General features: G+C 33.0%; 1 protein-coding gene across 1 annotated transcript; it reads right to left on the bottom strand.

Moving 5' to 3' along the window:
- Positions 1-3,330: 3,330 nt before the first annotated feature.
- atad1a (ATPase family AAA domain containing 1a) lies at positions 3,331-10,632 on the bottom strand. Its single transcript, XM_073841123.1, has 10 exons — positions 10,551-10,632; positions 9,895-10,123; positions 9,671-9,769; positions 9,278-9,398; positions 7,837-8,037; positions 6,374-6,480; positions 6,192-6,281; positions 6,053-6,103; positions 4,505-4,671; positions 3,331-4,235 (listed from the first exon to the last, which is right to left on the bottom strand). Exons 2-10 carry the CDS (start codon positions 10,063-10,065, stop codon positions 4,103-4,105), a joined length of 1,140 nt encoding a protein of 379 aa, XP_073697224.1. The 5' UTR covers positions 10,066-10,123; positions 10,551-10,632; the 3' UTR covers positions 3,331-4,102.
- Positions 10,633-12,031: the final 1,399 nt, after the last annotated feature.

Raw genomic sequence — 12,031 nt, 5'->3', positions numbered from 1 at the left:
AATATTTTCTCTCTGTTTCTATTTTTGACTGTTTACCAAGGAACAGAGAGAAAGTGATGAAAGCGCTTTATGATGAAAAAAAATTATGACTCACGGCTATAACTGAAAGGTTATGCAGTTTTGATGCAAACGAGGCACAAAGTACAGCAAAGAGCTGAATGTGAACAGCTTCCCTTACGATTGCCTGTTGTAATCATATTTTAAGAACAGAATGCTTTGTACACGTGTGGCGATTGCGAAAAGGCCAAAGACTGATGACAAAGACATTAGGCACGGCGAGGGTTCGCATTTTTACTGAGTGATGCACATTATTCTGACAACAGTTATTTAATATATTCCAGATGGGTTTATTATGATTTGGGCAAAACTGTCATGCTGAGTTTTTGGTGCAAGAGAAGCTTTTTATCTTAAATTTAGTCAGACAACATGAGTGAATGATTTCTTTCTGGGCCAAAGACAAACAATCAGCGAAAGATTACGAAATTTAACAGGGAAACAGTATTTTCAATAAAACCATGTCAACATTTGCTAAAAATTTACTCACTCTCAGGCCATCCAAGATGTAGTTAAGTTTGTTTCTTCTCCAGATTTGGTGAAATGTAGCATTACATCATTTACTCACAATGGCAGTGAATGGGTGCCGTCAGAATCAGAGTCCAAATTGCTGATAAAAACATTTGTTTTGGACTGTTTTCACTTGTTAACAGCAATTGATATGTGCATATTTCTCTCCTGATTCAGATGAGATGACTTTTTCACTGGAGAAAGCAATATTACAGATATTATGGATAGAGATAGACTCTCTTAAGTTAAAAGAAACTTAATTAACTTGTTCATTTTGCAGCTTTTTGCTTCACAAGATGTTAATTGATGGATTGGAGTAGTGTGGTTTACTTGTGGATTATTGTAATGTTTTTATCAGCTGTTTAGACTCTCATTCTGACGGCACCCATTCACTGCCATTGGTGAGTAAGTGATCTAATGCTAAATTTCTCCAAATCTGTTACAGTGAAGAAACTCATCTACATTTTAAAAGGCTTGATGGTGTGTACATTTTCAGCAAATTTTCATTTTTGGTCAAACTATTTCTTTATAACCAAGATTTTATGCAATAACAGAAGGGGATTTTAATAACAAACAGCAAGCAGAAGATTTGAGCTCATTTCCTCTTCTCTTTTCAGATTGCTCATTATAAAACAACCTAGTACCTGATTACCAAACCAGAACAACAAACATTCGAAGCAGAACGGAGCCGCATTAAAGATGTAATCTGGTGCCAAATTGCAAAAGGAAGCCAAATCTCCCCACAAGCATGGAATTAGTGTGGGCACAGTTTGCCAAACAAGCACATTTACATGTTAAATATGTCATATTGGCAAGACGTTAAAAATGCACGACATAATAAACAAAAACAAAAACAAAAAAAACATGAATCTGAATAAATTAAGACATTTATTTGCAATGTTTGATGGAACGTTAATCAAGCTGCCAGACACATTTTCCCTTCTCCTATTATCAAAGTAACACATGGAGACATTCAGCTGGCTTATAACACAGCAAACAGGAAAACACTTGCTTAAATCTTTGGAGCGGTTTGACAAGAGCAAAAAAAAAATTGCATTTAGAGCTGGTGAAAGGCCAGAAACTTGTGAGGATGGACAAAACTGGTAGTTTTAAGAAAGAAGCTAGTCTTTGTGCCCATATTAGTACCTGATCAATTATATCATGTTGCTGGTTTGACACTTTGAGTGATATATTAGTTATCTTCCAAGCTAAACCTTTCTAAACACTCAGACTCATCTGAACATCATTATATAACAGATCTTCATCCAAAAAAAAAAAAAAGACTTCTTAGTAGAGATACATGTAGCACCATTTATCCCCGTGTCCAAGCTTGCTTCAAGTGGTCACTTAACTGTCTAAATAATATATGTGACCCTGGACCACAAAACCAGTCTTAAGTCGCTGGGGTATATTTGTAGCAATAGCCAAAAATACATTGTATGGGTCAAAATTATTGATTTTTCTTTTATGCCAAAAATCATTAGGAAATTAAGTAAAAATCATGTTCCATGAAGATTTTTTGTAAAATTCCTACTATAAATATATCAAAATGTAATTTTTGATTAGTTATATGCATTGTTAAGAACTTAATTTGGAGAACTTTAAAGGTGATTTTCTCAGTATTTAGATTTTTTTGCACCCTCAGATTCCAGATTTTCAAATAGATGTATCTCGGCCAAATATTGTCCTATCCTAACAAACCATATATCAATAGAAAGCTTATTTATTGAGCTTTCATATGTTGTATACATCTCAGTTTTGTAAAATTTAACCTTACGACTGGTTTTGTGGTCCAAGGTCACATATATGAACCTCGAGAGTAATACGCTCTTTAGATATTTTTACTTCTACTACTAAGTGCTGTTAATCAACATGACAAGTAAAATGTAAATGTCTTGTCAGCTGGATCTCACAAACATTTTTTTTACACCAAAACCAAAAGATAAAAATAGAGAAATTATTCTCTTTCACAAAAAAATAAAATAAAAAAACAGTCATAGTCAAAAGTTTACATACACCTTGCAGAATCAGTAAAATGTTAATTATTTTACCAAAATAAGAGGGAAATGCATGCTATTTTTTTAGTACTGACCTGAATAAGATATTTCACATAAAAGACAGTTACATATAGTCCACAAGAGAAAATAATAGTTGCATTTATAAAAACAACCCCATTCAAAAGTTTACATACACCTGATTCTTAATACTGTGTTGTTACCTGAATGATCCATAGCTGTGTATTTTTTGTTTTTGTTTATTGATAGTTGTTCATGAGTCCCCTGTTTGTCCTGAACAGTTAAAACTGCTCACTGCATTTTTGTGTATTTGAACCCTTTCCAACGATGACTGTAGGATTTTGAGATCATCTTTTAAAACTGAGGACAACTGAGGGACTCAAATTACAGAAGGTTCAAACACTCACTGAGTGGTGTAAACTTTTGAACATAATGAAGATGTGTACATTTTTCTTATTTTGCATATTTTTTTTTTCATTTAGTACTGCCCCTCCAAAGCTACAGAAGATACTTACATGTTTGTTAGAACACAAAATAAGCTATATTTACCCTAAATCATAATTCAAAAAGTTTTCACAAAACAATTTATGGGACCTTAAGGATTTTTCTGAAGACCAGCAGGCAGTTTAACTGTTCAGGACAAACAAGGGACTCACAAACAACTATCACTAGACAAAAAAAAAAAAAAAAAAAAAAGCTGTGGATCATTCAGGTAACAACATAGTATTAAGAATCAAGTGTATGTAAACTTTTGAACTTTCTCTTGTGGACTTTATGTAAACGTCTTTTTATGTCAAATATCTTATTCAGGTCAGTATTAAATAAAAAAATAACATGCATTTTGTATGATCCCTCTTATTTTGGTAAAATAATTAACATTTTGCAAATTCTGCAAGGTGTATGTAAACTTTCGACTTAAACTGTATATAATTTTTCTTTATGCATAATATTTTTTTTCTTTTGATTTTGGGTTGAATATAACCCACACATGCTCCTGACACATATTAACACGGTCATTTTATCATGGCTAAATTGGTGTTAACGAAGATCACACATGCATCATTCAGTTTAACTTCAGAGTAACAATCATGCATCCTAATAAGACAGTTAGACAACACTCAGTGCTTCAGGAAACCTGGTCCTGATTACTAAAACATTTACAGACATAGCAATGTTCATATTCGTCTCTCTCATATCCAAAAAAGTAGTTTGACATCTGCTTCTACACAATATGCAACCAACAGATGATCACAAAAGAAATAACTTAAACAAGTTAAAATACTCAAAAAATAAAAAAACTCCATTTAGTGTGACTATTAGTATTGATTACTGATATAATAAATATGCACATAGTTACTGTCTTGAGTATCTGACTGTAAATTAATTATAGTGTGACATTCTAATGTTTTGGATGTAACAGAAATATAAAATACATAGGAACTCAAAGGAAAGAAAAAGATGAGGCAGAAAGAAAGAAGTGAGAGAGAGAAAATGAGTGCATGAACGTGTAAAGCAAGAGGTTTTCAGTCCAGAGGCACCTCTCTCAGATTTGCTGGGTCAGCTGTAGCTGTGGCTTGTTTGGACTCTCTCATCTTATCTAGGCCAAACAGCAGGTCCAGTTGAGTCACGGGCCTCAGCTGCGTGCTCTCCACATGCCTGAAGACACACCAGAGGACAGCAGGACAAAATCAGTGAGGAGTTATATTCTTTTCCATTCACTACTGTATATTTACACAGCACTCTTAAGAATACTTCTCTTATTTCTTTTCTTTTCTTAAGAATAATTCTATTCTAACAAAATGAATCAGCTGAGCAACTACTTGTGATTATCGGGACAATTTTCTCCAGATAATAGAAACCTCCTTAGTACATGGTGTGACAGCTGCATGCTATGCACATAAAATAAAACTCTATCTTAGACATACTCATCTTCATCCAGCTGGAACTGTTGTGCAATCTGTTTCATCTGCTGTTTGCGGACATAGTCTCTAACGCGGTACATGGCGGCGTCCCTGCATAGCTCTTTCAGATCACTGCCAGAGTAGCCCTCGGTTTGCTCCGCTATTTCCTTCAGGTTAATCGCGTTACTTAACTGATGGAAAAAAAAAGATTCAAATAAAATAATTTATATTATAAAGCGGTAATATTGTGAAGTAGTTTTACTATTTAAAATAACTGCTTTCTATTTGAATGTATTTTAAAATGTAATTTGTTCTTGTGATCAAAGCTACATTTTCAGCATCATTACTCCTTCAGTGTCACATGATCCTTCAGAAATCATTCTAATATGCTGATTTGCTGTTTAAGAAACATTTATTATTATTATTGTTATTATCAATATTTAAAACAGTTTAAATAATTTTTTTCAGGATTCTTTGATGAACAGAAAGATCCAAGATCAGCATTTATCTGAAATAAAAAGCTTTTGTAACATCATACACTATATCATTCAAAAGCTTGGAGTCTGTATTTTTTTGTTTTGTTTTTTGGGAAAGTATAGAAATTAATACTTTTATTTAGCAAGGATGCTTTAAATTTAACAAAGGTGATGATAAAGACATTTATAATGTTACAAAAGATTTCTACTTTAGATAAATTCTGTTCTTCTGAACTTTCTATTCATCAAAGAAAGCTGAAAAACATTTACTCAGCTGTTTTCAACATAATAATAATAACAAATGTTTTTGAACAACAAATCAGAATATTAGAATGATTTCTGAAGGATCATGTGATCAATGATGCTAAAAAATTAGGTTTGAAATCACAGGCATAAATTACATTTTAAAATATATTCAAATAGAAAACAGTTATTTTAAATAGTAAAAATATTTCAAAATTGTACAGTTTTGCTGTACTTTGGATCAAATAAATGCAGGCTTGGTGAGCAGAAGAGACTTCTTTAAAAAACATTAAAAATCTTACTGTTCAAAAACTTTTGACAGGTAGTGTACACAAATGTGCAAAGGTTTGGGGTCAGTAAAATTTGTTTAATTAATGCTTTTATACAGCAAAGATGGATTAAATTGCATCTATTTTAAATAAATGCTGTTCTTTTGAACTTTATATCCATCAAAGAATCTGGTTTCCACAAAAATATTAAGCAACTGTTTTTAACAATTATAATAATAAAGGTTTCTTGACTAAAATCAGCATATTAGAATGATTTCATTCAGCTTTGTCATCACAGGAATCAATTACATCTTAAAATATATTCAAACAGAAAACCTATTTTTAATTATTACTTATGTTAATTATTTCCCAATATATTTCCAATATTACAGTGTTTACTGTATTTTTGATTAGATAAATGCCATTTATAGCGATTTCAAAACCTTTCTGACTCCAAACTTTTAAATGGTTGTGTAAATATATGGATTTTCTGCCACATCACTTTTAATATAAGCATTATATTTAAAGACAAAACATTTTGTGAATGAACTGTGGTGCAGATGAAGAAGAGCTTAATGTCTTACATTTTCTCCAGACAGAATGAGTCTGAGGATTTCTTCTCTTTGAGCTGCATTCTGAAAATGGACCAAAAATAATTATGTCTTATCCTAAATTAATTAATAAAAACAGAGCATTAAAGCGTGTTTGTGTGTTCAGACTCACAGGCAGGCCTACGTGGAAGGTCGTGGGCATTCTGCGTAGTATTGCTGCGTCCACATCCTGTGGTCTGTTAGTGGCCCCCATCACCATTACCTGGACAAAGACATCTCATTACACTTTAACCTCCTATCAATCACTTTTGAGGAAATGCAGTGACCTCTGAAACCTAAAAATGTGTGTGTTACCTGGCTGCTTTCGTCAGTGACTAATCCATCCCACAGACTCATAAACTGAGCTTTCATCATAGCAGTGGCCTCATGGTCCATACTGGAACGATTCCTCAAGAACGAATCTGATGCAAGAGACTTATTTTATGTAGATATACATGTCATAAATGCAAACTATATGAGACTATGATCCACACTCACAAAAATTGTCTTCTTTTTATTTTATTTTACATGCATCAACAACAAAAGACAAACGTTTCCGCTCAAGGCCTTCTTCAGAGTGTACTAAGTAATTTAATAGATTGACGGACCAAAATAAAATATTAAGCGACAGATGCACACTGAAGAAGGCCTTGACACACTATGCACACTATAAAATAAACTCAAATAGAAATTTGATTTATATTTACATAAACAATACAGTTCAAAAGTCTGGGGTCGACAAGATTTTGTTGTGTTTGAAAAAAGCGTCTGACTTGAATACAACTAAAACAGTAACATTATGAAATATGTTCACAATTTAAAATATCTACTACTATTTAAATAAACAAAATATATTTAATATTTAATGGAATTTACATTACTCCACTCTTCAGTGTCACATGAGCCTATAGAAATCATTCTAATATGCCGAGTTGGTGCTTAAGAAACATTTCTTCTTATTTTTTTCTTATTAATGTTAACAACACTTAATATATACGCTTAACATATCAGTGGAAAGTGAAACTTTTTTTTCTTTCAGAATTCTTTGATAAATAGAATTGTTTTATTGTTTTTGAAAGTTTTGGCATTTATTTAAAATAGAAATGTGTTGTAATCTTTTATATAATTAATTTAATGCATCCTTGCTGGATAAAAGCCTCTTTTTTTAATCACCCCAAACTTTGGAACTTTATTGTAGATTAAATATTTAAAAATATGTAAAAATATTCATACTTTACAGTTACATTAAAATAGCATACAGTGCAACTATTTATTATTTTTTTAAACAAGAAATTAAAGCTACTACTAAATTAAACTACTTAGAAACATTTGCAGACATTTTTATGATCTGTAATTTAATATGTGGTACTGGCTTTCAAAGAAGTGTAACTAATAAAAATCAACTTTTACTGCCATTTCAGCTAGTACACTATGATAAAATGCCTGAGAGACTATGTGTGCAGCGTCCACATTCTTCAGTTTCACAGATGATGGGTCACAGTACCGTATTATTCAAATGTCATCAGCACTAAAAAATACAGTACTCAGACTGAGCACTGAAAACACTGCAGTCATTATGTAAATGTACATGTACCACGTTTTCCATAAAACCCATGAATATAAAACACCTGCGTAAGGATTACAGGCAAGTTTATCACTGTAGTAGTGCTGAGTGAAATTATTCAGTACGTTCAACAAGCTGGCATTGTAATAGTTTTTCCTGTCTGTCTGGAATCCCTAAATATCTGGCAGATATTAAGACCATATTTAGTAGTTACCTATCTCATCAATGAAAATGATGCAGGGCTGAATCTTCACAGCCATTGAGAATACAGCAGCAGTCAGCTTCTGTGATTCGCCATACCACTTGTCAGTCAAAGTGGAGGCCTGGAGATTAATAAAGCGGCATCCAGATGCTTTCGCTGTTGCTTTGGCAATTAAAGTCTTTCCGCATCCTGGTGGCCCATACAATAGTACACCTGGGAATTGGAAGAAACAAATATGAATAACAATCTTCGCTTTGATATGACGGAGATGCACAGACTTGCTTTATTATACTTTCATTTAAAGGAGAAATTCACTTCCAGAACAAAACTTTACCTTGTCATTCAAGAAGTTTATGTCTTTCTTTCTTCAGTTGTAAAGAAATTATGTTTTTTGAGGAAACAATTCAGGATTGGTCACTTGTAGGGTAACCACAAGTTTGAATTTCCAAAATGCAGTTTAAATGGAGCTTCAAAGGGATTTAAAGGAAGGAAGAAGGGTCTTATCTAACAAAACAATCAGTTATTTTAAAAAAAAATTGACAATTTATATACTTTTTAATCTCAAATGAACTCTATGCATTCCAGTTCATGACAGTTAGGGTATGTCGAAAAACTCCCATATCATTTTCTCCTCCAACTTCAAAATCGTCCTACATTACTGTTTTACCTTTTTTGTAAAGTGTGTTTGACCCTCCTTGCATGTTCGCTTTGTGAACACTTCTGAATACTTCTGCAGCGATGTAGGATGATTTTGAAATTGGAGGAGAAAATGAGATGGGAGTTTTTCGACATACCCTAACTGTCATGAACCGGAGTGCACAGAGTTCACGCAGAGCTAGACAAGACGAGTTTTGAGGTTAAAAAGTATATAAATAGTCAATTTCTTTTGAAAATAACTGATCGTTTCACTAGATAAGACTCTTCTTCTTCTGGGATCGTTTAGAGCTCTTTGAAGCTGCATTTATACTGCATTTTGGAAGCCATTAAAGTCCAGTGTATGGAGAAAAATCCTAAAATGTCTGCCTCAAAAAAACTATTTCTTAGGACTGAAGAAAGAAAGACATGAACATCTTGGATGACAAGGGGGTGAGTAAATTATCTGTAAATTTTTGCATGTTTTCTGGCATTTTTAAAACTATTATAAGTGTTTTTTTTCCCCCTCAGTGCAGAGAGAGTGTAATCATGGTTGACAGATTGGGTTGATTAAATTTTACACTGGGCAGAAAATACATTCATTAAAAAAAGCTCTAATTCGGGGATTTAAACTCTTGACATCTAGCAACACCAAGCATGAATGTATGTGGTGGCTTGTTACAAATGCAAAATAAAATCAGAATAAATAAACCACTAGCTAATAATAATAATGCCTATTCAACTGAGAGAAGCAATAATTGCGATCATGATTAAAAAGTCCAAAAGAACTGTGATTTCAAATGATTTCTCCATGTCTCACCTTTGGGAGGTTGCAAGAGTTTGGAACCACAAAAGAGGTGACGTTTCTGAAAAGGCAAGATGACAGTGTCTTGCATCTCTGAGATGATCTCATCTAGTCCTGCAACATCTCTCCAGGTCACCTTAGAAGGAAACAAAGAAGATATAAGCTACCAAAGCTACTAATGACTTGGCTGGCTGGCAGGAGGCAAGCAGTTACAATGATTACAGATCACATCACTTCAACGACTTCCAATCTGTCAACACAATTTAAAATCAGTTGAACAGAAAGTGTAAAACGACAACCAATGACGTAAATAAATCATGTCTTTTCTTCAGAATTCTGATGTAATGAGAGGCAGAGTGTGAGATTTGATGAATGGTTTGCACTGATTCCAACAGTATCGGTGGTTACTTTGATGCTGCGAGGATCGACGAGATGAGTTGCGATGTTCATTTCATACTCCGTCAGACTGACACCCTCTACTCCTATCTGCTTCATCAAACGCTCAGCCTGAGAAGATAGAAGGAACATGATAGATAGACAGATAGACTTAAAAGTTATATTTAAATTCAAAGTCTTATTACATTTACTTTCACACATCATCAGCACACATCCAGTAGCTGAGATATCTTTACCCTTTTCTTGGCTTGGGATTTTTGTTTCTGTGTTGGGTCCAAAGCCTCCACCACCCATTTGATGCTGTAATATGTTGCAGCTCCAAAGATGGTCAGTCTCACCAACATCCCCACCACCTCATTCCGGGTGAGAGGGCGGAGGAGGGCGTCCCGAGGAATGTCACTTAACATTTTGGTCCGCCCCCGCTGTCAGCCCATTTGGCAAGAAAAACTAACTGGGTGTGTAAATCTAGAAAAAAGCAGGTAGAAATCTTCACAGTGCATGATCTAGTATATGACACTGACCTCTATCTTGCTTACTTGTCACACTTAAAGGTCAAAATTTAGGTGGATTGACCATTGATAACAATTCATATGCTTCATATTTAATTATGTGTGAAAGATATTTACAATAAAACAGTGTTATTATTCTGTTAGTATTAATATTCATAGATTCGGTTAAACAAAGAATAAGGACGTCAGCTAATAATATATTTTAACGGCAATGCATAATAAAAGAGACAGACATATCTTCATGAGGGACTAAATTAATTGTGCGATTAACTACTTTTTCTCAGAGACGGTAATCACGGAAATCACAGGCAAGTTACAAGCACTGTATCATAAACAAGACATAAACATCAAAACACAGTACATTCATAACAAAATTCACTCACATTTCACAGCATCACATTCATCGACTTGTGTAACCGCACTCCACGCACCGTCCGGAAACAATCACTATAAACACAGGTTCCTACGTTCGAGATTTTTTTGTAATTAATAGAAGATTCTTTTCTTTTCTTTTTTATTATTATTATCATTAATAGAAGATTTCAAAAATACACTACTCGTTAAAACACTACTCGTTTTTTTCCAAGTCTGCATTTATTTGATCCAAAACTGCAGCAAAAGCAGTAATATTGTGAAATATTTAGAATTAGAATACATTTTTAAAATGTGATTTATTCCTGTGATCAAAGCTAAATTTTTAGCATTATTACTCCAGTCTTCAGTGTCTCATGATCTTTCAGAAATCATTAATATGCTGATTTGCCGTATTCAGCAATATTATCAATATTTAAAACAGTTGAGTACATTTTGTTTCAGGATTCATTGATTAATAGAAAGATCCAAAGATCAGCATTTATCTGAAATAAAAAGATTTTGTTATAAAATACACTATACCATTCAAAAGCTTGGAGTCAGTATAATTGAACGACATTTATAATGTTACAAATATTTCTTTTTTAGATAAATGCTGTTCTTCCGAACTTTCTATTTATTTAAAGAAACCTGAAAATAATGTCTGCTCAGCTCAGCTACTTTCAACATAATAACAATATAATAGTATTAATAAGTAAAATGTAAATAAGTAAAATGTTTTGGAGCAGCAAATCAGAATATTAGAATGATTTCTGAAGGATCATGTGACTGCAGTAACGATGCTAAAAGTTCAGCTTTGAAATCACACGAATAAATTACATTTTAAAATATTTTCAAATAGAAAACAGTTATTTAGTAATAAATATTTCACAATATTACTGTATTTGCTGTATTTTGGATCAAATAAAAGCAGACTTGGTGAGCAGAAGAAACTTCTTTAAAAACATAAAAAAAATACTGTTCAAATCTTTTGACAGCTTACAATAAGAAATTGACATGGAAGACTCAACATATTAGATTAATTTAGATAAATAAACAACACAGACTGTTATTCAATGAATGAACGTAAATTGTCTTGCTCAAAATGTAGTTTAAAATACATTGAATATCGACCTACTGTAGCAAAATATGACCATTGTACACTTGTTTAAGCTCTTGTTGTCTGTATGTCTTTTATCTAAACTTAAATTTGATTGTATTTATTTTAGTTATTTCGTTAGTTAAAGTAGTTGTATGCTATAAGTTCCTACCACCAAACTAAAAGAAGCCCTGTGTGTTAAGCAAAACAGAGAGCTTATGAAGCAATTTTTAATTATCAAACGATTAAAGAGCAGATGTTGCTTTGGAACTCACAGGGGTTTTATTAAAAACCCACATCTGCTAATAAAAAATATGTAGGACAGCTTTATGCACAATGCAAAGTAGCCTACTCACCTAAAGTCTTGCGTAGCTGGTTGTATTGCACACACCATTTTCTCAGCATTTTATCATG

Source organism: Garra rufa, chromosome 5 (genome assembly GCF_049309525.1).
Source record: "Garra rufa chromosome 5, GarRuf1.0, whole genome shotgun sequence".
NCBI classification, from domain to species: Eukaryota; Metazoa; Chordata; class Actinopteri; order Cypriniformes; family Cyprinidae; genus Garra; species Garra rufa.
This window is presented reverse-complemented; position numbering and strand designations above follow the sequence as displayed.

Bases quoted from the DNA above. Each gene is read 5' to 3' on its own strand.
- atad1a (XM_073841123.1), bottom strand. From the start codon at position 10,065: ATGTTAAGTGACATTCCTCGGGACGCCCTCCTCCGCCCTCTCACCCGG. The intron at 4,672-6,052 runs GTAAGACATTAA...TTTTTCCATCAG, and splicing joins TCATTCTGTCTGGAGAAAAT to TTAAGTAACGCGATTAACCT. The intron at 4,236-4,504 runs GTATGTCTAAGA...GTGTGTCTTCAG, and splicing joins TTCCAGCTGGATGAAGATGA to GCATGTGGAGAGCACGCAGC.